At 44.1% G+C, this 27,715-nt stretch overlaps 1 protein-coding gene across 2 annotated transcripts in view; it reads left to right on the top strand.

Moving 5' to 3' along the window:
- The window catches only part of LOC110512492 (inactive carboxypeptidase-like protein X2), a 102,447-nt gene that overhangs the window by 67,559 nt on the left and 7,173 nt on the right, over positions 1 to 27,715 (top strand). Inside the window, exons 5-10 of one of the 2 annotated variants that reach the window (XM_090228930.1) lie at positions 8,568 to 8,652; positions 12,162 to 12,312; positions 16,215 to 16,303; positions 22,110 to 22,130; positions 24,351 to 24,453; positions 24,809 to 25,005. In XM_090228930.1, the coding sequence (XP_090085056.1) occupies positions 8,568 to 8,652; positions 12,162 to 12,312; positions 16,215 to 16,303; positions 22,110 to 22,130; positions 24,351 to 24,453; positions 24,809 to 25,005 (646 nt within the window). Of the gene's footprint in view, positions 1 to 8,567; positions 8,653 to 12,161; positions 12,313 to 16,214; positions 16,304 to 22,109; positions 22,131 to 24,329; positions 24,454 to 24,808; positions 25,006 to 27,715 lie in introns of both variants that reach the window. The other variant, XM_090228929.1, reaches the window with a different exon arrangement.

Raw genomic sequence — 27,715 nt, forward strand, 5'->3', positions numbered from 1 at the left:
TGTCTGACGCTGACCATGACCCCAGTCTGTTGATAATGTCTGACCCTGGTCGTGACCCCAGTCTGTTGATAATGTCTGACCCTGGTCGTGACCCCAGACTGTTGATAATGTCTGGCCGTGACCCCAGTCTGTTGATAATGTCTGACCCTGGTCGTGACCCTAGTCTGTTGATAATGACTGACCCTGACCGTGACCCCAGTCTTTTGATAATGTCTGACCCTGATGGTGAGACCAGTCTGTTTGTTAATGTCTGATCCTAACCCCAGTCTGTTGATAATGTCTGATCCCGACCGTGACCCCAGTCTGTTGATAATGTCTGACCGTGATTCTGACCCCAGTCTGTTTATACTATCTGATCCTGACCCCAGTTTGTTGATAATGTCTGACCCTGACTGTGACCCCAGTCTGTTGATAATGTCTGACTCTGATCGTGACCCCAGTCTGTTGATAATGTCAGACCCTGATTGTGACCCCAGTCTGTTTATAATGTCTGATCCTGACCCCAGTCTGTTGATAATGTCTGACCCTGATTGTGACCCCAGTCTGTTGATAATGTCTGATCCCAACCGTGACCCCAGTCTGTTGATAATGTCTAATCCTGACCCCAGTCTGTTGATAATGTCTGATCCCAACCGTGACCCCAGTCCGTTTATAATGACTGATCCTGACCCCAGTCTGTTGATAATGTCTGACCCTGACCATGACCCCAGTCTGTTGATAATGTCTGACCCTGGTCGTGACCCCAGTCTGTTGATAATGTCTGGCCCTGACTGTGACCCCAGTCTGTTGATAATGTCTGACCCTGGTCATGACACCAGACTGTTGATAATGTCTGGCCGTGACCCCAGTCTGTTGATAATGTCTGACCCTGGTCGTGACCCCAGTCTGTTGATAATGTCTGACCCTGACCGTGACCCCAGTGTTTTGATAATGTCTGACCCTGATGGTGACACCAGTCTGTTGTTAATGTCTGATCCTAACCCCAGTCTGTTGATAATGTCTGATCCCGACCGTGACCCCAGTCTGTTGATAATGTCTGGCCGTGACCCCAGTCTGTTGATAATGTCTGACCCTGACCGTGACCCCAGTCTGTTGATAATGTCTGACCCTGACCATGACCCCAGTCTGTTGATAATGTCTGACCCTAGTTGTGTCCCCAGTCTGTTGATAATGTCTGACCTTGACCGTGACCCCTGTCTGTTGATAATGTCTGACCTTGACCGTGACCCCAGTCTGTTGATAATATCTGACCCTGACCGTGACCCCAGTCTGTTGATAATGTCTGACCCTGACCGTGACCCCAGTCTGTTAATAATATCTGACCCTGACCGTGACCCCAGTCTGTTGATAATATCTGACCCTGACCGTGACCCCAGTCTGTTGATAATGTCCGACCGTGACCCCAGTCTGTTGATAATGTCTGACCATGACCCCAGTCTGTTGATAATGTCTGACCCTGACCGTGACCCCAGTCTGTTGATAATGTCTGACCATGACCCCAGTCTGTTGATAATATCTGACCGTGACCCCAGTCTGTTGGTAATGTCTGACCGTGACCCCAGTCTGTCGCTGACCCCAGTCTGTTGATAATGTCTGACCCTGATCGTGACCCCAGTCTCTGAGGGTGTCTCAGAGGGAGTTGGGATATGCAGCAAACATATTTCCATTTCACACGTGACAGAAAATATACTAAGCAACCCCCCCCCAAAAATGTATGTGCCAATCAGATTGTCTTTGAGTCATATTTTAATCCTCCTCTGAGAAACCTTTTCTCTGGAAGCTTTTTTTGGAGTCTGAGACTGAGGTGTCGTAAATGACAGGTCTCATCATGTCTTCCTGGCATCCCATAAGTCTCAGCTTCACCAGCCTATGAAGGGAATCTGTCCTCCAGTCCCAACCTACCTACTTACTTACAAGCCCATAGTTTAAAAAATACAAATAAAAATAAGAATGAAAAGAAACAAGTAATTAAAGAGCAGCAGTAAAAGCCCTGCTTCCCTCAGCAGCAGCCCAGCCCTTAATCAGCTGTGGTGGATTAACACACACACACACACACACACACCCGCACGTGCATGTACACACACACACACACACACACACACACACACACACACACACACACACACACACACACACACACACACACACACACACACACACACACAGGGAGTAAAAATGTATTCCCATTCAAAATCCTATTTTCCCGAACCCTAAACCTTGGACATAATCACAAACCTAAACCTAATGCCTAACCCTAACCCCTAAATTAACCCTTAACCTAACCTTAACACTTAACCTAAGATAGAATTTTAACATATTTAAGAAATGAAAAAAGTTCTGACTTAAAAAATAAGTAAAAAATAAAAAATATATATACATTTTATATGAATTAAATAAAAATAACATACAATGTCCTGACAAGACACCACATTGTCCTGACAAGACACCACAATGTCCTGACAAGACACCACATTGTCCTGACAAGACACCACATTGTCCTGACAAGACACCACATTGTCCTGACAAGACACCACAATGTCCTGACAAGACACCACATTGTCCTGACAAGACACCACAATGTCCTGACAAGACACCACAATGTCCTGACAAGACACCACATTGTCCTGACAAGACACCACAATGTCCTGACAAGACAACACATTGTCCTGACAAGACACCACAATGTCCTGACAAGACACCACATTGTCCTGACAAGACACCACATTGTCCTGACAAGACACCACAATGTCCTGACAAGACACCACATTGTCCTGACAAGACACCACATTGTCCTGACAAGACACCACAATGTCCTGACAAGACACCAGAATGTCCTGACAAGACACCACAATGTCCTGACAAGACACCACATTGTCCTGACAAGACACCACATTGTCCTGACAAGACACCACAATGTCCTGACAAGACACCACAATGTCCTGACAAGACACCACAATGTCCTGACAAGACACCACAATGTCCTGACAAGACACCACATTGTCCTGACAAGACACCACAATGTCCTGACAAGACACCAGAATGTCCTGACAAGACACCAGAATGTCCTGACAAGTCACCTGAATGTCCTGACAAGACACCTCAATGTCCTGACAAGACACCACAATGTCCTGACAAGACACCACATTGTCCTGACAAGACAACACATTGTCCTGACAAGACACCACAACGTCCTGACAAGACACCACATTGTCCTGACAAGACACCACAATGTCCTGACAAGACACCACAATGTCCTGACAAGACACCACATTGTCCTGACAAGACACCACAATGTCCTGACAAGACACCACATTGTCCTGACAAGACACCACATTGTCCTGACAAGACACCACAATGTCCTGACAAGACACCACATTGTCCTGACAAGACACCACAATGTCCTGACACCAGAATGTCCTGACGTGACACCAGAATGTCCTGACAAGTCACCAGAATGTCCTGACAAGACACCTCAATGTCCTGACAAGACACCACAATGTCCTGACAAGACACCACATTGTCCTGACAAGACACCACAATGTCCTGACAAGACACCACAATGTCCTGACAAGACACCACAATGTCCTGACAAGACACCACAATGTCCTGACAAGACACCACAATGTCCTGACAAGACACCACAATGTCCTGACAAGTCACCACAATGTCCTGACAAGACACCACAATGTCCTGACAAGACACCACAATGTCCTGACAAGACACCACAATGTCCTGACAAGACACCACAATGTCCTGACAAGACACCTCAATGTCCTGACAAGACACCTCAATGTCCTGACAAGACACCACAATGTCCTGACAAGACACCACAATGTCCTGACAAGACACCACAATGTCCTGACAAGACACCTCAATGTCCTGACAAGACACCACAATGTCCTGACAAGACACCACAATGTCCTGACAAGACACCACAATGTCCTGACAAGACACCACAATGTCCTGACAAGACACCACAATGTCCTGACAAGACACCACAATGTCCTGACAAGACACCACAATGTCCTGACAAGACACCACAATGTCCTGACAAGACACCACAATGTCCTGACAAGACACCACAACGTCCTGACAAGACACCACAACGTCCTGACAAGACACCACAATGTCCTGACAAGACACCACAACGTCCTGACAAGACATCGCAATGTCCTGACAAGACACCACAACGTCCTGACAAGACACCACAACGTCCTGACAAGACACCACAACGTCCTGACAAGACACCAGTGAGCCAATGACCTCATTGGTTAATGAAGGAGAACATTGTTCTCAGGCAGCATCAGGCCTACAGGGGTCCCTGTATAAAGCTGGTGAACAATATCATCACGTTTAGCCACTTTAGCACAATGCTAACCGTAATATAATGTACTCAAAAAGCAAGTACTCTTCCACTGAAATAGACCAAAGAGGAAAGCACATCTAAGTAAACCTACTTAACAGAGTGTCGTCAACTGACAGTTTTTAAGCAAATTAAATTCCCTTGTTTTGGTTTGGTGAAGAAGAACCATTTAACTCTCTTTCTGCTGATGATCACATCGTCCGTTAGAATCTCCCTACTCTCCCCAGCAGCCCGTGGTCGTATTTGACCCCATCTGCCCTTTGTACTGGTTAGCTGGAAAAAGGAGGCTCTTATTAATTAATGGCTCTCTCAGAAAACTGCTTGTTATTTTCAGATTTGGAGGCGGGGGGGGGGGGGGGGGGGGGGGGGGGGGTGAGCTGAGAAAGCGCCCCTTTGTCATTTCCTTCCCAAGTCGTCTCCAGCTGCTGATCTGGAGTTATAGAACACATAAGAAAGACACAGGGGGCTTTTGGAAAAGACAGATGATATTTCTGTAGTGACGTAGCTCTATTGTAACTGGTATCTGTCTATGTTAATGGTGCCAGATTTAGAAAAGGTCTGATTGTAAGAGTGTTTTAATTAGCAGGACTGGGGGATTCCTACAGCACCAGACTCATCACCCCATACTTTCACCCCGGGCTCAGGGTTGATATCTTTATCCAGGAGACGTCTACCATACCGCTTGTGTGTGTGTGTGTGTGTGTGTGTGTGTGTGTGTGTGTGTGTGTGTGTGTGTGTGTGTGTGTGGAGGAGAGAGAACAGAGAGATATGTTGCTTAGATGTATTCTGCACGACATTCGCCCTGAAGAGCGTGTCATCAGTCCGGTGAAACCTGTGCCGGCTCCACGCACCAGGCCTACCGGTGCGCCTCCACAGCCCGGTACGTCCTGTGCCTGCTCCCCACACTCGCCCTGAGGAGCGTGTCATCAGTCCAGTGCAACTGCGCTGGTGCCCAGTCCCGCTCCATGGCCAGAGCCTTCCTCTGCGCCGGTGCCCAGTTTAGGCACGGTGTCCAACCCAGCTCCATGGCAGAGCTCTGCGCCGGTGCCCAGTTTAGGCACGGTGTCCAACCCAGCTCCATGGCCAGGGCCTTCCTCTGCGCCGATGCCCAGTTTAGGCACGGTGTCCAACCCAGCTCCATGGCCAGGGCCTTCCTCTGCGCCGATGCCCTGTCTAGGCACGGTGTCCAACCCAGCTCCATGGCCAGAGCCTTCCTCTGCGCCGATGCCCAGTTTAGGCACGGTGTCCAACCCAGCTCCATGGCCAGGGCCTTCCTCTGCGCCGATGCCCAGTTTAGGCACGGTGTCCAACCCAGCTCCATGGCCAGGGCCTTCCTCTGCGCCGATGCCCAGTCTAGGCACGGTGTCCAACCCAGCTCCATGGCCAGGGCCTTCCTCTGCGCCGATGCCCAGTCTAGGCACGGTGTCCAACCCAGCTCCATGGCCAGGGCCTTCCTCTGCGCCGATGCCCAGTCTAGGCACGATGTCCAACCCAGCTCCATGGCCAGGGCCTTCCTCTGCGCCGATGCCCAGTCTAGGCACGGTGTCCAACCCAGCTCCATGGCCAGGGCCTTCTTCTGCGCCGATGCCCAGTCTAGGCACGGTGTCCAACCCAGCTCCATGTCCAGAGCCTTCCTCTGCACCGGTGCCCAGTCCCGCTTCATGGCTGGAGTCCTCCTCTGCACTGGTGCCCAGTCCAGGCACTGCGTCTAGTCCTGCTCCATGGCCAGAGTCCTCCTCTGCGCAGGTGCCCAGTCCTGCTCCATGGCCAGAGTCCTCCTCTGCGCTGGTGCCCAGTCCAGCCACTGCGTCTAGTCCTGCTCCATGGCCAGAGTCCTCCTCTGCGCAGGTGCCCAGTCCTGCTCCATGGCCAGAGTCCTCCTCTGCGCTGGTGCCCAGTCTAGGCACTGCGTCTAGTCCTGCTCCATGGCCAGAGTCCTCTTCTGCGCTGGTGCCCAGTCCTGCTCCATGGCCAGAGTCCTCCTCTGCGCTGGTGCCCAGTCCTGCTCCATGGCCAGAGTCCTCCTCTGCGCTGGTGCCCAGTCCCGCTCCATGGCCAGAGCCTTCCTCTGTGCTGGTGCCCAGTCCAGCCACTGCGTCTAGTCCTGCTCCATGGCCAGAGTCCTCCTCTGCGCTGGTGCCCAGTCCCGCTCCATGGCCAGAGCCTTCCTCTGCGCCGGTGCCCAGTCCAGCCACTGCATCTAGTCCTGCTCCATGGCCAGATTCCTCCTCTGCACTGGTGCCCAGTCCCGCTCCATGGCCAGAGCCTTCCTCTGTTCCGGTGCTCAGTCCAGACACTGCGTCTAGTCCTGCTCCATGGCTGGATCCGTGGTCTGGGCGGGTTGCTAAGACCCACACCGGAGCCGCCACCGACGCTAGTCACCCCCCCCCCCCCCCCCCCCCCAAACCCTCCCCATCTGGTTTCAGGTTTGCGGCCGGAGTCCGCACCTTTGGGGGGGAGGGGTACTGCCACGCCCTGACCATAGAGAGCTCTTCGGGGTTCTCTGTGGTGTTTTAGGTCAGGGCGTGACTCGGGGGTGTTCTAGTCGTTATATTTCTATGTTGGTGTGTGTGTATGGTTCCCAATTAGAGGCAGCTGATTATCGTTGTCTCTAATTGGGGATCATATTTAAGTTGTCCTTTGTTCCCACCTGCATCGTGGGATATTGTTTGTGTTAGTGTTTTGAGCACTACGGCTTTCACGTTCCTGTTATGTTTATTTATTTTTTTGTAGTTTCACTCTATAAGTATGTGGAACTCAACTCACGCTGCGCTTTGGTCCGTTCCTATCGACGATCGTGACACATTTAAATTTTCAATTTGAGTAAGTTAGCAAATGCTCTTATCCAGAGTAAGATAGCTAGGTGAGACAACCACATATCAGTCAAATATGCAGGATACAAAGAAGCTAAACAATGGATAGACAGATGGAGGATCTTAATTTGATTACTCGTTTGTTGCTTAGAATGCAAACATGTAGTGTATTTGAGTTTTTAAAAGGCTTCTAAAGTTTGAAATGTCAGACTTTGCCCTAATGAAAAACGTATCAACCCCTATAAATGTCTTAGTCGCCTTGGTCCAGTTCTTACGACAAACGTGACAATAAAAATGTCCATTAATTATAATCCACATAATAATTCACATTTCCTGTTGCAGGATTATTTTCCTGCTATAGCAAACTGGCTCAAATTAAGATACAACATCTGTATAGCGTTTGCAAAAAAACAAACAAATCATACACATTTAAAATCCATGAATTGATGAACAATATCGGAGAACAGTAATATTTTACAATATTAAAGGTGTGTGTGTGTGTGTGTGTGTGTGTGTGTGTGTGTGTGTGTGTGTGTGTGTGTGTGTGTGTGTGTGTGTGTGTGTGTGTGTGTGTGTGTGTGTGTGTGTGTGTTTGTGTGTGTGTGTGTCTTGGCTGTGCTGCCAGCCGTGCATAGTAGAATTCTCTTTTTTAGTTTTCATACCATTAGCTACATGGTGGCTCCACTAACCAGAACCAGGTGTCTGCCCATATTTCAGCATTGGTCCCAGAAGGAGACAGTTACTGTAAGTAGAACAAGCTGGGATGGTTCTGGTTCAGAACGGTATACATGTTCATATGGACAAGATCTCTGAAGATATTTACATATATATTGGTGTAGTACATTTGAAATCTACTGGTATGGATCGTATTATATTTTTTGTTACCTAGTGGATTAGCTACAGGTATAGGATCATAATTTGACCTATATTTTCATCGCAAAAAAAAATAATGCAGTAACAGCATTTGACCGTTTAGTCCATAATGTTGCTTGATCGCTATTAGCTGGACAAAAGTAGGCTACAAGAAAAGTGCAATATTAACCGTGTGTTATTTGGGGGTTTTCAGAGAATTGATGTAAATCACAAATCTCATCTGCGTTTCCTGCGTTGCTGGAAAATTCTCAGCAACAAAAGATTGATCAAAGTATGATCCTACATCTGTACTGTAAAGTTGTCACCTGTAGTTAAATTCACTTTAAGAAATGTATGGTGTCCGTATTAGGAAAAGACACCAACTCCTAGTGACTCTGACACAGCTTCCATGGACGTTTGCTTCCTAATATGGGCACTGTGTACTGTCAGTCCAGCGTGGAACAGCTCGGCTTTGAACACTTTCAACTAATTCCTTCTTCTTACTGTTTCTTGACTTTCTCTCTCCTCCCACGTTTTAGGAGCGACTGGGTGACTTCATACAAGGTCCTTGTGAGCAACGACAGTCACACCTGGGTCACTCTGAAGAATGGCTCACAAGACCTGGTGAGTAGCTGGCTGAGATCATGATCAATATATATGATTGGAGTGGAGATCAATAGCTATGATTGGATCAATAGATTGGGGTGGAGATCAATAGCTATGATTGGGGTGCAGATCGATATATATGATTGGGGTGGTGATCAATAGATATGATTGGGGTGGTGATCAATAGATATGATTGGGGTGTAGATCAATAGATATGATTGGGGTGGAGATCAATAGATATGATTGGGATGGAGATCAATAGATATGATTGGGATGGAGATCAATAGATATGATTGGGATGGGGATCAATAGATATGATTGGGATGGAGATCAATAGATATGATTGGGGTGGAGATCAATAGATATGATTGGATGGAGATCAATAGATATGATTGGAGTGGTGATCAATAGATATGATTGGGGTGGAGATCAATAGATATGATTGGGATGGGGATGAATAGATATGATTGGGATGGAGATCAATAGATATGATTGGATGGAGATCAATAGATATGATTGGATGGAGATCAATAGATATGATTGGGGTGGTGATCAATAGATATGATTGGGATGGGGATCAATAGATATGATTGGGATGGAGATCAATAGATATGATTGGATGGAGATCAATAGATATGATTGGGATGGGGATCAATAGATATGATTGGGATGGAGATCAAAAGATATGATTGGATGGAGATCAATAGATATGATTACGATGGAGATCAATAGATATGATTGGGATGGAGATCAATAGATATGATTGGGGTGGAGATCAATAGATATGATTGGGATGGAGATCAATAGATATGATTGGGGTGGAGATCAATAGATATGATTGGGGTGTAGATCAATAGATATGATTGGGGAGGAGATCAATAGATATGATTGGGGAGGAGATCAATAGATATGATTGGGGTGGAGATCATTAAGCCATAGTAGTTACAGCAGTTCACACTTTGTCGGAACATTCTGGAAGAGTTTGCTTCTTGGATCATATTGATCAGATTCCAATGTCATTAGCGTCATCTAAGTAAGTATTACCATGGTCCATAGATGGTACTGTATTACCATGGTCCATAGATGTACTGTATTACCATGGTCCATAGATGGTACTGTATTACCATGGTCCATAGATGTACTGTATTACCATGGTCCATAGATGTATTACCATGGTCCATAGATGGTACTGTATTACCATGGTCCATAGATGGTACTGTATTACCATGGTCCATAGATGTATTACCATGGTCCATAGATGTACTGTATTACCATGGTCCATAGATGTACTGTATTACCATGGTCCATAGATGTACTGTATTACCATGGTCCATAGATGTACTGTATTACCATGGTCCATAGATGGTACTGTATTACCATGGTCCATAGATGGTACTGTATTACCATGGTCCATAGATGTATTACCATGGTCCATAGATGGTACTGTATTACCATGGTCCATAGATGTACTGTATTACCATGGTCCATAGATGTATTACCATGGTCCATAGATGTATTACCATGGTCCATAGATGGTACTGTATTACCATGGTCCATAGATGTATTACCATGGTCCATAGATGTATTACCATGGTCCATAGATGTACTGTATTACCATGGTCCATAGATGGTACTGTATTACCATGGTCCATAGATGGTACTGTATTACCATGGTCCATAGATGTATTACCATGGTCCATAGATGTACTGTATTACCATGGTCCATAGATGGTACTGTATTACCATGGTCCATAGATGTACTGTATTACCATGGTCCATAGATGTATTACCATGGTCCATAGATGGTACTGTATTACCATGGTCCATAGATGTACTGTATTACCATGGTCCATAGATGTATTACCATGGTCCATAGATGTACTGTATTACCATGGTCCATAGATGTACTGTATTACCATGGTCCATAGATGGTACTGTATTACCATGGTCCATAGATGGTACTGTATTACCATGGTCCATAGATGGTACTGTATTACCATGGTCCATAGATGTATTACCATGGTCCATAGATGGTACTGTATTACCATGGTCCATAGATGTACTGTATTACCATGGTCCATAGATGTACTGTATTACCATAGTCCATAGATGTACTGTATTACCATGGTCCATAGATGTACTGTATTACCATAGTCCATAGATGGTACTGTATTACCATGGTCCATAGATGTATTACCATGGTCCATAGATGGTACTGTATTACCATGGTCCATAGATGGTACTGTATTACCATAGTCCATAGATGGTACTGTATTACCATGGTCCATAGATGTATTACCATGGTCCATAGATGTACTGTATTACCATGGTCCATAGATGTTACTGTATTACCATGGTCCATAGATGGTACTGTATTACCATGGTCCATAGATGTATTACCATGGTCCATAGATGTACTGTATTACCATGGTCCATAGATGGTACTGTATTACCATGGTCCATAGATGTACTGTATTACCATGGTCCATAGATGGTACTGTATTACCATGGTCCATAGATGGTACTGTATTACCATGGTCCATAGATGTACTGTATTACCATGGTCCATAGATGTATTACCATGGTCCATAGATGGTACTGTATTACCATGGTCCATAGATGTACTGTATTACCATGGTCCATAGATGTACTGTATTACCATAGTCCATAGATGTACTGTATTACCATGGTCCATAGATGGTACTGTATTACCATGGTCCATAGATGTATTACCATGGTCCATAGATGGTACTGTATTACCATGGTCCATAGATGGTACTGTATTACCATGGTCCATAGATGTACTGTATTACCATGGTCCATAGATGTACTGTATTACCATAGTCCATAGATGTACTGTATTACCATGGTCCATAGATGGTACTGTATTACCATGGTCCATAGATGTACTGTATTACCATGGTCCATAGATGGTACTGTATTACCATGGTCCATAGATGTACTGTATTACCATGGTCCATAGATGTATTACCATGGTCCATAGATGGTACTGTATTACCATAGTCCATAGATGGTACTGTATTACCATGGTCCATAGATGTATTACCATGGTCCATAGATGGTACTGTATTACCATGGTCCATATATGTATTACCATGGTCCATAGATGTACTGTATTACCATGGTCCATAGATGGTACTGTATTACCATGGTCCATAGATGGTACTGTATTACCATGGTCCATAGATGGTACTGTATTACCATGGTCCATAGATGTACTGTATTACCATGGTCCATAGATGGTACTGTATTACCATGGTCCGTAGATGGTACTGTATTACCATGGTCCATAGATTACTGTATTACCATGGTCCATAGATGGTACTGTATTACCAAAGGTTCCGTAGATGGTACTGTATTACCATGGTCCATAGATGGTACTGTATTACCATGGTCCATAGATGGTACTGTATTACCATGGTCCATAGATGTACTGTACCATATGCCAACTCCCGATCCCTAGTCTCTTATTCACTGTGTTGCTCAACATCTGCTTGTCTCAGTAGATCTTCATTGGTAACAAGGAGAAAGAGATCCCTGTGTTGAACTTGTTTCCTGTGGCTGCCGTGGCTCGGTACATCAGGGTCAACCCTCGTTCCTGGTTCAACCGTGGCAGCATCTGTATGAGAGTTGAGATCCTGGGATGTCCCATGCCAGGTACCTGCTATGTGTGTACTGTGTGATTCTACTAGGTAACTGCTATGTGTACTGTGTGATTCTACTAGGTAACTGCTATGTGTGTACTGTGTGATTCTACTAGGTAACTGCTGTGTTTACTGTGTGATTCTACTAGGTAACTGCTGTGTGTACTGTGTGATTCTACTAGGTAACTGCTGTGTGTACTGTGTGATTCTATCTGATAACTGCTATGTGTGTAACTACAGGGGTGGTGTACCTAATAAACTGGCCAGTGGCCTCAGTGTAGGTGAATGGCAGTAGTAGACAAGGGGGTGGTGTACCTAATAAACTGAGGCAGAGGGGTGGTGTATGGGTAGCATGTAGGCCTACAAGACGCTGTATTACCACAAGTCGATAAGACCGTGAACAATACAGGGGGAAGATATACAATAAGACCGGATATGTTACCATGTGTAACGGATGTGAAACGGCTAGCTTAGTTAGCGGTGGTGCTGGTGTAACGGATGTGAAATGGGCTAGCTTAGTTAGCGGTGGTGCTGGTGTAACGGATGTGAAACGGCTAGCTTAGTTAGCGGTGGTGCGGCGCTAAACAGCGTTTCAATCGGTGACGTCACTCGCTCAGAGACCTTGAAGTCGTGGTTCCCCCTTTGCTCTGCAAAGGGCCGCAGCTTTTGTGGAACGATGGGTAACGATGCTTCGTGGGTGACTGCTGTTGATGTGTGCAGAGGGTCCCTGGTTCGAGCCCGGGGCGGGGCGAGGGTACGGACTAAAGTTATACTGTTACACACATGGATAGAATAGTGTGGAGCCCTAATACGCAGAAACACTTTAAGTGGTTATAACCTATTAATTAAGCTTAATAGGAAACGATTATATAAACCCACACAATGGCCACACACTTTAAGTGGTTATAACCTATTAATTAAGCTTAATAGGAAATGATTATATAAACCCACACAATGGCCGCACACTTTAAGTGGTTATAACCTATTAATTAAGCTTAATAGGAAACGATTATATAAACCCACACAATGGCCGCACACTTTAAGTGGTTATAACCTATTAATTAAGCTTAATAGGAAACGATTATATAAACCCACACAATGGCCACACACTTTAAGTGGTTATAACCTATTAAGCTTAATAGGAAATGATTATATAAACCCACACAATGGCCGCACAAGGACCCTTTCCCTCCACGTTACGTGTAATTCATTAAAGCTAAAGATAACGGTTTAAAAAATAGATATGAATGTTAAAAAAAGGTACAAATGTAGGGACCTAATAGCAATTATCACAAAGGACACAATGAACCAGCAGAGGACCACAGACCAATACCGGACCTAGAAAACCCTGAGATTAATTGTTTGAGACATAATCAAAAAACAACATTATTACAACAGCAGAAGCAGTTGAAGTCAGAAGTTTACATACACTCAGGTTGGGGTCATTATAGCTAGTTTACATACACTCAGGTTGGAGTCATTAAAACTAGTTTACATACACTCAGGTTGGAGTCATTAAAACTAGTTTACATACACTCAGGTTGGAGTCATTAAAACTAGTTTACATACACTTAGGTTGGAGTCATTAAAACTAGTTTACATACACTCAGGTTGGAGTCATTAAAACTAGTTTACATACACTCAGGTTGGAGTCATTAAAACTAGTTTACATACACTTAGGTTGGAGTCATTAAAACTAGTTTACATACACTTAGGTTGGAGTCATTAAAACTAGTTTACATACACTTAGGTTGGAGTCATTAAAACTAGTTTACATACACTCAGGTTGGGGTCATTAAAACTAGTTTACATACACTTAGGTTGGAGTCATTAAAACTAGTTTACATACACTTAGGTTGGAGTCATTAAAACTAGTTTACATACACTTAGGTTGGAGTCATTAAAACTAGTTTACATACACTCAGGTTGGGGTCATTAAAACTAGTTTACATACACTTAGGTTGGAGTCATTAAAACTAGTTTACATACACTCAGGTTGGGGTCATTAAAACTAGTTTACATACACTTAGGTTGGAGTCATTAAAACTAGTTTACATACACTTAGGTTGGAGTCATTAAAACTAGTTTACATACACTTAGGTTGGAGTCATTAAAACTAGTTTACATACACTTAGGTTGGAGTCATTAAAACTAGTTTACACACACTTAGGTTGGAGTCATTAAAACTAGTTTACATACACTTAGGTTGGAGTCATTAAAACTAGTTTACATACACTCAGGTTGGGGTCATTAAAACTAGTTTACATACACTTAGGTTGGAGTCATTAAAACTAGTTTACATACACTCAGGTTGGGGTCATTAAAACTAGTTTACATACACTCAGGTTGGGGTCATTAAAACTAGTTTACATACACTTAGGTTGGAGTCATTAAAACTAGTTTACATACACTCAGGTTGGGGTCATTAAAACTAGTTTACATACACTCAGGTTGGGGTCATTAAAACTAGTTTACATACACTTAGGTTGGAGTCATTAAAACTAGTTTACATACACTCAGGTTGGGGTCATTAAAACTAGTTTACATACACTTAGGTTGGAGTCATTAAAACTAGTTTACATACACTTAGGTTGGAGTCATTAAAACTAGTTTACATACACTTAGGTTGGAGTCATTAAAACTAGTTTACATACACTCAGGTTGGGGTCATTAAAACTAGTTTACATACACTTAGGTTGGAGTCATTAAAACTAGTTTACATACACTCAGGTTGGGGTCATTAAAACTAGTTTACATACACTTAGGTTGGAGTCATTAAAACTAGTTTACATACACTTAGGTTGGAGTCATTAAAACTAGTTTACATACACTTAGGTTGGAGTCATTAAAACTAGTTTACATACACTTAGGTTGGAGTCATTAAAACTAGTTTACACACACTTAGGTTGGAGTCATTAAAACTAGTTTACATACACTTAGGTTGGAGTCATTAAAACTAGTTTACATACACTCAGGTTGGGGTCATTAAAACTAGTTTACATACACTTAGGTTGGAGTCATTAAAACTAGTTTACATACACTCAGGTTGGGGTCATTAAAACTAGTTTACATACACTCAGGTTGGGGTCATTAAAACTAGTTTACATACACTTAGGTTGGAGTCATTAAAACTAGTTTACATACACTCAGGTTGGGGTCATTAAAACTAGTTTACATACACTTAGGTTGGAGTCATTAAAACTAGTTTACATACACTTAGGTTGGAGTCATTAAAACTAGTTTACATACACTTAGGTTGGAGTCATTAAAACTAGTTTACATACACTTAGGTTGGAGTCATTAAAACTAGTTTACACACACTTAGGTTGGAGTCATTAAAACTAGTTTACATACACTTAGGTTGGAGTCATTAAAACTAGTTTACATACACTCAGGTTGGGGTCATTAAAACTAGTTTACATACACTTAGGTTGGAGTCATTAAAACTAGTTTACATACACTCAGGTTGGGGTCATTAAAACTAGTTTACATACACTCAGGTTGGGGTCATTAAAACTAGTTTACATACACTTAGGTTGGAGTCATTAAAACTAGTTTACATACACTTAGGTTGGAGTCATTAAAACTAGTTTACATACACTTAGGTTGGAGTCATTAAAACTAGTTTACATACACTTAGGTTGGAGTCATTAAAACTAGTTTACATACACTTAGGTTGGAGTCATTAAAACTTGTTTTTCAACCATTCCACACATTTGTTGTTAACAAACTATTGTTTTGACAAGTCGGTTAGGACATCTACTTTGTGCATGACACAAGTCATTTTTCCAACTATGGTTTACAGACAGATTATTTCACTTATAATTCCTATCTAGCTCTTCAGTTGACACATATATACTGTTGTCGATATAGTGATTTGTTCAATGACTTGATATGGGATGTGTTTGTTGTCAGACTCACAGAACTATTACCACAGACGGAATGAGATCACAACAACAGACAACCTGGACTTCAAACATCACAGCTACAAAGAGATGAGGCATGTAAGTAGAGTAATGCTGGGCAGATACTGCACTACACCACAGAGTAATGCTGGGCAGACACTACACCACAGAGTAATGCTGGGCAGACACTACACCACAGAGTAATGCTGGGCAGATACTACACTACACCACAGAGTAATGCTGGGCAGATACTACACTACAGCGCAGAGTGATGCTGGGCAGACACTGTAAGCGAAAGGGAGGAACCCAGTCTATGCTCTGGAGAGAGCCAATTTAAACCAATAAACATTTCAATGGTAACAATGTACTTTATTAGAATGTTGTTATGAAAATGAAACATTAGGTAATGTGTTATATGATAAAAAATATATTACATTATCACAGTGGAGTGATGCTGCTGTAGCTCATGGGGGGATGTGTGAAATTAACTCCTCAGCCTTTAGTGTCCCCCTTATAGAGCCAGCGAATAGTTAGCCTGGTGAGAAGCTTCAGGGAGGGCAGTCACGTGTGCTAGCAAGGCAGAGTTGGCCCCAGGTATGGGCGGAATCGGGAGGAAAGTGGTAGCCCGCTAAGTAAGCAGCGAGACATCATATCTGAAATCAATTTCGCCACGTGGAAGGCCTACAGAAAACTCTGGGACTCTTGTTCTCTACTGGCTCTACAGCCGATGAAGGTGGTTAATGAGGTGTTCTCTACTGGCTCTACAGCTGATGAAGGTGGTTAATGGGGGGTTCACTACAGCTAATGAAGGTGGTTAATGAGGGGTTCTCTACAGCTGATGAAGGGGGTTAATGAGGTGTTCTCTACTGGCTCTACAGCTGATGAAGGTGGTTAATGAGGTGTTCTCTACTGGCTCTACAGCCGATGAAGGTGGTTAATTAATGAGGTGTTCTCTACTGGCTCTACAGCTGATGAAGGTGGTTAATTAATGAGGTGTTCTCTACTGGCTCTACAGCCGATGAAGGTGGTTAATGAGGTGTTCTCTACTGGCTCTACAGCTGATGAAGGTGATTAATGAGGGGTTCTCTACAGCTGATGAAGATGATTAATGAGGTGTTCTCTACAGCCGATGAAGGTGATTAATGAGGTGTTCTCTACTGGCTCTACAGCTGATGAAGGTGGTTAAAGGTGTTCTCTACAGCCAATGAAGGTGTTTAATGAGGTGTTCTCTACAGCTGATGAAGGTGGTTAATGAGGGGTTCTCTACTGGCTCTACAGCTGATGAAGGTGGTTAATGAGGGGTTCTCTACAGCCGATGAAGGTGATTAATGAGGTGTTCTCTACTGGCTCTACAGCTGATGAAGGTGGTTAATGAGGTGTTCTCTACAGCCGATGAAGGTGGTTCATGAGGTGTTCTCTACAGCTGATGAAGGTGGTTAATGAGGTGTTCTCTACTGGCTCTACAGCCGATGAAGGGGGTTAATGAGGTGTTCTCTACTGGCTCTACAGCTGATGAAGGGGGTTAATGAGGTGTTCTCTACAGCCAATGAAGGTGGTTAATGAGGTGTTCTCTACAGCTGATGAAGGTGATTAATGAGGTGTTCTCTACTGGCTCTACAGCTGATGAAGGTGGTTAATGAGGTGTTCTCTACTGGCTCTACAGCTGATGAAGGTGGTTAATGAGGTGTTCTCTACTGGCTCTACAGCTGATGAAGGTGGTTAATTAATGAGGTGTTCTCTACTGGCTCTACAGCTGATGAAGGTGATTAATGAGGTGTTCTCTACTGGCTCTACAGCTGATGAAGGTGGTTAATGAGGTGTTCTCTACTGGCTCTACAGCTGATGAAGGTGGTTAATGAGGTGTTCTCTACAGCTGATGAAGGTGATTAATGAGGTGTTCTCTACTGGCTCTACAGCCGATGAAGGTGGTTAATGAGGTGTTCTCTACTGGCTCTACAGCTGATGAAGGTGGTTAATGAGGTGTTCTCTACTGGCTCTACAGCTGATGAAGGTGATTAATGAGGTGTTCTCTACAGCTGATGAAGGTGATTAATGAGGTGTTCTCTACTGGCTCTACAGCCGATGAAGGTGGTTAATGAGGTGTTCTCTACTGGCTCTACAGCCGATGAAGGTGGTTAATGAGGTGTTCTCTACTGGCTCTACAGCTGATGAAGGTGATTAATGAGGTGTTCTCTACAGCCGATGAAGGTGGTTAATGAGGTGTTCTCTACTGGCTCTACAGCTGATGAAGGTGATTAATGAGGTGTTCTCTACAGCTGATGAAGGTGATTAATGAGGTGTTCTCTACAGCTGATGAAGGTGATTAATAAGGTGTTCTCTACAGCCGATGAAGGTGGTTAATGAGGTCTTTTCTACTGGCTCTACAGCTGATGAAGGTGATTAATGAGGTGTTCTCTACAGCCAATGAAGGTGATTAATGAGGTGTTCTCTACAGCCGATGAAGAGGGTTAATGAGGTGTTCTCTACTGGCTCTACAGCCGATGAAGGTGTTTAATTAATGAGGTGTTCTCTACTAGCTCTACAGCTGATGAAGGTGATTAATGAGGGGTTCTCTACAGCTGATGAAGGTGATTAATGAGGTGTTCTCTACAGCCAATGAAGGTGATTAATGAGGTGTTCTCTACAGCTGATGAAGGTGGTTAATGAGGTGTTCTCTACTGGCTCTACAGCTGATGAAGGTGGTTAATGAGGGGTTCTCTACAGCCGATGAAGGTGATTAATGAGGTGTTCTCTACTGGCTCTACAGCTGATGAAGGTGGTTAATGAGGTGTTCTCTACAGCCGATGAAGGTGGTTCATGAGGTGTTCTCTACTGGCTCTACAGCCGATGAAGGTGGTTAATGAGGTGTTCTCTACTGGCTCTACAGCTGATGAAGGTGGTTAATGAAGGGTTCTCTACAGCTCATGAAGGTGGTTAATGAGGGGTTCTCTACATCTGATGAAGGGGGTTAATGAGGTGTTCTCTACTGGCTCTACAGCTGATGAAGGTGGTTAATGAGGTGTTCTCTACTGGCTCTACAGCCGATGAAGGTGGTTAATTAATGAGGTGTTCTCTACTGGCTCTACAGCTGATGAAGGTGGTTAATTAATGAGGTGTTCTCTACTGGCTCTACAGCTGATGAAGGTGGTTAATTAATGAGGTGTTCTCTACTGGCTCTACAGCTGATGAAGGTGATTAATGAGGTGTTCTCTACTGGCTCTACAGCTGATGAAGGTGGTTAATGAGGTGTTCTCTACTGGCTCTACAGCTGATGAAGGTGTTTAATGAGGTGTTCTCTACAGCTGATGAAGGTGATTAATGAGGTGTTCTCTACAGCTGATGAAGGTGATTAATGAGGTGTTCTCTACTGGCTCTACAGCCGATGAAGGTGATTAATGAGGTGTTCTCTACTGGCTCTACAGCTGATGAAGGTGATTAATGAGGTGTTCTCTACAGCCGATGAAGGTGGTTAATGAGGTGTTCTCTACTGGCTCTACAGCCGATGAAGGTGGTTAATGAGGTGTTCTCTACTGGCTCTACAGCTGATGAAGGTGATTAATGAGGTGTTCTCTACAGCCGATGAAGGTGGTTAATGAGGTGTTCTCTACTGGCTCTACAGCTGATGAAGGTGATTAATGAGGTGTTCTCTACAGCTGATGAACGTGGTTAATGAGGTGTTCTCTACTGGCTCTACAGCCGATGAAGGTGTTTAATTAATGAGGTGTTCTCTACTGGCTCTACAGCTGATGAAGGTGATTAATGAGGGGTTCTCTACAGCTGATGAAGGTGATTAATGAGGTGTTCTCTACAGCCAATGAAGGTGATTAATGAGGTGTTCTCTACAGCTGATGAAGGTGATTAATGAGGTGTTCTCTACTGGCTCTACAGCTGATGAAGGTGGTTAATTAATGAGGTGTTCTCTACTGGCTCTACAGCTGATGAAGGTGGTTAATTAATGAGGTGTTCTCTACTGGCTCTACAGCCGATGAAGGTGGTTAATGAGGTGTTCTCTACTGGCTCTACAGCTGATGAAGGTGATTAATGAGGGGTTCTCTACAGCTGATGAAGGTGATTAATGAGGTGTTCTCTACAGCCGATGAAGGTGATTAATGAGGTTTTCTCTACTGGCTCTACAGCTGATGAAGGTGGTTAATGAGGTGTTCTCTACAGCCAATGAAGGTGATTAATGAGGTGTTCTCTACAGCTGATGAAGGTGGTTAATGAGGGGTTCTCTACTGGCTCTACAGCTGATGAAGGTGGTTAAAGAGGGGTTCTCTACAGCCGATGAAGGTGATTAATGAGGTGTTCTCTACTGGCTCTACAGCCGATGAAGGTGGTTAATGAGGTGTTCTCTACTGGCTCTACAGCTGATGAAGGTGATTAATGAGGTGTTCTCTACAGCCGATGAAGGTGGTTAATGAGGTGTTCTCTACTGGCTCTACAGCTGATGAAGGTGATTAATGAGGTGTTCTCTACAGCTGATGAACGTGGTTAATGAGGTGTTCTCTACTGGCTCTACAGCCGATGAAGGTGTTTAATTAATGAGGTGTTCTCTACTGGCTCTACAGCTGATGAAGGTGATTAATGAGGGGTTCTCTACAGCTGATGAAGGTGATTAATGAGGTGTTCTCTACAGCCAATGAAGGTGATTAATGAGGTGTTCTCTACAGCTGATGAAGGTGATTAATGAGGTGTTCTCTACTGGCTCTACAGCTGATGAAGGTGGTTAATTAATGAGGTGTTCTCTACTGGCTCTACAGCTGAAGAAGGTGGTTAATTAATGAGGTGTTCTCTACTGGCTCTACAGCCGATGAAGGTGGTTAATGAGGTGTTCTCTACTGGCTCTACAGCTGATGAAGGTGATTAATGAGGGGTTCTCTACAGCTGATGAAGGTGATTAATGAGGTGTTCTCTACAGCCGATGAAGGTGATTAATGAGGTTTTCTCTACTGGCTCTACAGCTGATGAAGGTGGTTAATGAGGTGTTCTCTACAGCCAATGAAGGTGATTAATGAGGTGTTCTCTACAGCTGATGAAGGTGGTTAATGAGGGGTTCTCTACTGGCTCTACAGCTGATGAAGGTGGTTAAAGAGGGGTTCTCTACAGCCGATGAAGGTGATTAATGAGGTGTTCTCTACTGGCTCTACAGCCGATGAAGGTGGTTAATGAGGTGTTCTCTACTGGCTCTACAGCCGATGAAGGTGGTTAATGAGGTGTTCTCTACTGGCTCTACAGCTGATGAAGGTGATTAATGAGGTGTTCTCTACAGCCGATGAAGGTGGTTAATGAGGTGTTCTCTACTGGCTCTACAGCTGATGAAGGTGATTAATGAGGTGTTCTCTACAGCTGATGAAGGTGATTAATGAGGTGTTCTCTACAGCTGATGAAGGTGATTAATAAGGTGTTCTCTACAGCCGATGAAGGTGGTTAATGAGGTCTTCTCTACTGGCTCTACAGCTGATGAAGGTGATTAATGAGGTGTTCTCTACAGCCAATGAAGGTGATTAATGAGGTGTTCTCTACAGCCGATGAAGAGGGTTAATGAGGTGTTCTCTACTGGCTCTACAGCCGATGAAGGTGTTTAATTAATGAGGTGTTCTCTACTAGCTCTACAGCTGATGAAGGTGATTAATGAGGGGTTCTCTACAGCTGATGAAGGTGATTAATGAGGTGTTCTCTACAGCCAATGAAGGTGATTAATGAGGTGTTCTCTACAGCTGATGAAGGTGGTTAATGAGGTGTTCTCTACTGGCTCTACAGCTGATGAAGGTGGTTAATGAGGGGTTCTCTACAGCCGATGAAGGTGATTAATGAGGTGTTCTCTACTGGCTCTACAGCTGATGAAGGTGGTTAATGAGGTGTTCTCTACAGCCGATGAAGGTGGTTCATGAGGTGTTCTCTACAGCTGATGAAGGTGGTTAATGAGGTGTTCTCTACTGGCTCTACAGCCGATGAAGGTGGTTAATGAGGTGTTCTCTACTGGCTCTACAGCTGATGAAGGTGGTTAATGAAGGGTTCTCTACAGCTCATGAAGGTGGTTAATGAGGGGTTCTCTACATCTGATGAAGGGGGTTAATGAGGTGTTCTCTACTGGCTCTACAGCTGATGAAGGTGGTTAATGAGGTGTTCTCTACTGGCTCTACAGCCGATGAAGGTGGTTAATTAATGAGGTGTTCTCTACTGGCTCTACAGCTGATGAAGGTGGTTAATTAATGAGGTGTTCTCTACTGGCTCTACAGCTGATGAAGGTGGTTAATTAATGAGGTGTTCTCTACTGGCTCTACAGCTGATGAAGGTGATTAATGAGGTGTTCTCTACTGGCTCTACAGCTGATGAAGGTGGTTAATGAGGTGTTCTCTACTGGCTCTACAGCTGATGAAGGTGTTTAATGAGGTGTTCTCTACAGCTGATGAAGGTGATTAATGAGGTGTTCTCTACAGCTGATGAAGGTGATTAATGAGGTGTTCTCTACTGGCTCTACAGCCGATGAAGGTGATTAATGAGGTGTTCTCTACTGGCTCTACAGCTGATGAAGGTGATTAATGAGGTGTTCTCTACAGCCGATGAAGGTGGTTAATGAGGTGTTCTCTACTGGCTCTACAGCCGATGAAGGTGGTTAATGAGGTGTTCTCTACTGGCTCTACAGCTGATGAAGGTGATTAATGAGGTGTTCTCTACAGCCGATGAAGGTGGTTAATGAGGTGTTCTCTACTGGCTCTACAGCTGATGAAGGTGATTAATGAGGTGTTCTCTACAGCTGATGAACGTGGTTAATGAGGTGTTCTCTACTGGCTCTACAGCCGATGAAGGTGTTTAATTAATGAGGTGTTCTCTACTGGCTCTACAGCTGATGAAGGTGATTAATGAGGGGTTCTCTACAGCTGATGAAGGTGATTAATGAGGTGTTCTCTACAGCCAATGAAGGTGATTAATGAGGTGTTCTCTACAGCTGATGAAGGTGATTAATGAGGTGTTCTCTACTGGCTCTACAGCTGATGAAGGTGGTTAATTAATGAGGTGTTCTCTACTGGCTCTACAGCTGATGAAGGTGGTTAATTAATGAGGTGTTCTCTACTGGCTCTACAGCCGATGAAGGTGGTTAATGAGGTGTTCTCTACTGGCTCTACAGCTGATGAAGGTGATTAATGAGGGGTTCTCTACAGCTGATGAAGGTGATTAATGAGGTGTTCTCTACAGCCGATGAAGGTGATTAATGAGGTTTTCTCTACTGGCTCTACAGCTGATGAAGGTGGTTAATGAGGTGTTCTCTACAGCCAATGAAGGTGATTAATGAGGTGTTCTCTACAGCTGATGAAGGTGGTTAATGAGGGGTTCTCTACTGGCTCTACAGCTGATGAAGGTGGTTAAAGAGGGGTTCTCTACAGCCGATGAAGGTGATTAATGAGGTGTTCTCTACTGGCTCTACAGCTGATGAAGGGGGTTAATGAGGTGTTCTCTACAGCCGATGAAGGTGGTTCATGAGGTGTTCTCTACAGCTGATGAAGGTGGTTAATGAGGTGTTCTCTACTGGCTCTACAGCTGATGAAGGTGATTAATGAGGTGTTCTCTACAGCCGATGAAGGTTGTTAATGAGGTGTTCTCTACTGGCTCTACAGCTGATGAAGGTGATTAATGAGGTGTTCTCTACAGCCAATGAAGGTGATTAATGAGGTGTTCTCTACAGCCGATGAAGGGGGTTAATGAGGTGTTCTCTACTGGCTCTACAGCCGATGAAGGTGTTTAATTAATGAGGTGTTCTCTACTGGCTCTACAGCTGATGAAGGTGGTTAATGAGGTGTTCTCTACTGGCTCTACAGCTGATGAAGGTGATTAATGAGGTGTTCTCTACAGCCAATGAAGGTGATTAATGAGGTGTTCTCTACAGCCGATGAAGGGGGTTAATGAGGTGTTCTCTACTGGCTCTACAGCTGATGAAGGTGATTAATGAGGTGTTCTCTACTGGCTCTACAGCTGATGAAGGTGATTAATGAGGTGTTCTCTACTGGCTCTACAGCTGATGAAGGTGGTTAATGAGGTGTTCTCTACAGCTGATGAAGGTGATTAATGAGGTGTTCTCTACAGCTGATGAAGGTGATTAATGAGGTGTTCTCTACTGGCTCTACAGCTGATGAAAGTGGTTAATGAGATGTGCCCCAACATCACAAGGATCTATAACATCGGCAAGAGTCACAGCGGACAGAAACTCTACGCCATCGAGATCTCAGACAACCCCGGAGAGCATGAACCAGGTAAGACCAGAGAAAGGGCTCTGATAGGATCTTTATCCTTGATTCATTCCTAGAAGTAAAGTTCTCTGGGTTCAAGAGGTTTGGTGAACATTGTTGTATTATTACATAAAATGTTTAATCTATTCATCATACGCCTTTTCACATTTTGTTCTCTCTCTCCCTCCCTTCTCTCTTCCTCCCTCCCTGTCCCTCCCTTCTCTCCCCCCTCTCTCCGTCACTCCCTCGCTCCCTCCCTGTCCCTCACTCCTCTCCCTTCCTCCCTCCCTTCTTTCCCTCCCTTCTCTCCCTCCCTCCCTCCCCCCTCCCTCCCTCCCTCCCTGTCCCTCCCTCCCTCCCTCCCTCCATCCTCTCCCAGGTGAACCAGAGTTCCGCTACACGGCCGGTTCCCATGGTAACGAGGTGCTGGGACGAGAGCTGCTCCTGCTGCTGATGCAGTTCATGTGTCAGGAGTACCTGTCGGGTAGCCCACGGATACGTCACCTGGTGCACGAGACCAGGATACACCTGCTCCCCTCCGTCAACCCCGACGGTTACGACAAAGCCCTTGAAGTGGTAGGTGTGCGTGGCCGAAAGACACCCAAAACCCCACAGCTGATATTACAAATATTGACTGCATCATTATGGCTGTACTGAAACATACCACGGATACAACTGACTCTTCTGGGACACGTGTGAAGGGTCTTTTGCTTGTCAGCCATGTGATCGTCAGATGAAAGATTCTCCTCTTCAAAGTCAGAAGTTCAAAGCATCCTCTCCAGTGATTCCAGTGGAGGCTGGTGCCGTTTAGGATGAAGGAGGGTGACTCCTTCCTTATTTCTATTACAGCATATTGGATAACTGTCGCTCATATTCCATTCACCCAGTTCAATGTAACAATGTAACCACTGCGCCTCCCGGGTGGCGCAGTGGTTAAGGGCGCTGTACTGCAGCGCCAGCTGTGCCATCAGAGTCCCTGGGTTCGCGCCTAGGGAGGGGTTGGTCGGTAGGGATCTCCTTGTCTCATCACGCACCAGCGACTCCTGTGGCGGGCCGGGCGCAGTGCGCGCTAGCCACGGTTGCCAGGTGCACGGTGTAGCCTCCGACACATTGGTGCGGCTGGCTTCCAGGTTGGATGCGCGCTGTGTTAAGAAGCAGTGCGGCTTGGTTGGGTTGTGTATCGGAGGACGCATGACATTCAGCCTTCGTCTCTCCCGAGCCCATACGGGAGTTGTAGCAATGAGACAAGATAGTAGCTACTACAACAATTGGATACCACGAAATTGGGGAGAAAAAAGGGGCAAAATTCAAAAAAAAAAAAATAAAAGTAAAATGTAGCAGTGTTTAGGCTACTACATGATACTGCAATGTTCATTGTAGGTTGCTACAACCTACACTATGAATCAAGGGTCAAGAGAAATTAGAGTAATCAAGGACACATTCAATACCGCCTGGCACTCTCTTGCATTCATCTAGCTGTTTTTTTTGGAGGGTTTCACTTTAGGATGTTAATATTGCAGGTAGATTGTCAACGCAATCTCTGATCTGCATCATTTTCAATCCCTAATATACATATTTTTATTAAGTATATATACAGTGGGGAGAACAAGTATTTGATACACTGCCGATTTTGCAGGTTCTCCTACTTACAAAGCATGTAGAGGTCTGTAATTTTTATTATAGGTACACTTCAACTGTGAGAGACGGAATCTAAAACAAAAATCCAGAAAATCACATTGTATGATTTTTAAGTAATTAATTTGCATTTGGAAGTGTTCCAGTTCCAACTAGCTAACATTGCATCCCTCTCCGTTTGAGCCAGGTGTTTGAGCAGGCTAAACTAGCTAGCTAACATTGCATCCCTCTCCGTTTGAGCCAGGTGTTTGAGCAGGCTAAACTAGCTAGCTAACATTGCATCCCTCTCCGTTTGAGCCAGGTGTTTGAGCAGGCTAAACTAGCTAGCTAACATAGCATCCCTCTCCATTTGAACCAGGTGTTTGAGCAGGCTAAACTAGCTAGCTAACATAGCATCTGTTGGTAAAATTATGATTAAATGACTGAACAAATCATTTTAAATGGAACTGTAACTAAGTAAAACTTATACTCTGTTTTATTATATCTGATTAACAATATGAGTTCATAAGAAGGGATTGTGTGACACGGACAAGGAGTAATTAAAGTTAATGAATACCATTCCAACTAGGAAGAAACGAATGGGTTTGGGACTGTGTAAACACATAAGGTCGTTAACCTATGGTTGAACCTACGGAACTGAGCTCTGGGGTTTTTTAGATAAGACAGTGAGTGCATTCCTAGGTTTTCTGTTAATTAGAACTGTCAGCTCAGTGGTGATCGATAATGTTGAGGGGTCAAAAGTTACCTGGGAGTGTGTTAGTAAGTTAGAATGAACTTTTCACCTCACTTTGTCCCGGTCGAGAGGAGGGGATTCTGATAAAGCAATGAAATGACGTCATGATCTGTATATAAACTGTTGTTCGTGATAACGTGGCAGCGCGCTCCGAGAATAAATTCTGTTACCTATTATTAAAAAGACTGGTCTCCGTCTATTTTATGCAAACAAGAATCTTACAAATTCTCATAAAATAGATTAAGGGTTTTCAATTCATGAAAGCACATTGGCATAATTAAATTACAGTAACAGCATTCCTCTCCATTTGAACCGGGTGTTTGAGTATGCTAAACTAGCTAGCTGCATTCGCTAGCTAAGTAAGTGAAAGTTAAAAAAATGACAACTAAATACAGCTATCTCTCTCTCTCTCCCTCTCTTGTTTCTCCTTCATTTTTGAAGAAATTAATTTGTTCAAAACTGTTCAACTATTGTCTTTGAGTCAACTATGTTATGTTATGTGTAATGTAATGTTATGCACTGCAGTGCTAGCTAGCTGTAGCTTAGGCTTTCTGTACTAGATTCATTCTCTGACCCTTTGATTGGGTGAACAACATGTCAGTTCATGCTGCAGAACTCTGATAGGTTGGTGGAGGGCATCCTCCAGAAGTTGTCATAATTACTGTGTAAGTCTATGGAAGGGGGGTGAGAACCATGAGCCTCCTAGGTTTTGTATTGAAGTCAATGTACCTAGAGGAGGACAGAAGCTAGCTGTCCTCTGGCTACACCATGGTGCTACCCTACAGAGTGCTGCTGAGGCTACTGTAGACCTTCATTACAAAACATTGTGTTTTAATCAATTATTTGTTATGTGAATATATATAGTATAGTTTTATTTAAATGATAACTTTTTATCCTTAATTAATTTAAAACCATTTG

Source organism: Oncorhynchus mykiss, unplaced genomic scaffold (genome assembly GCF_057628025.1).
Source record: "Oncorhynchus mykiss isolate SJ-2025 unplaced genomic scaffold, ASM5762802v1 scaffold103, whole genome shotgun sequence".
Classification (NCBI taxonomy): Eukaryota; Metazoa; Chordata; class Actinopteri; order Salmoniformes; family Salmonidae; genus Oncorhynchus; species Oncorhynchus mykiss.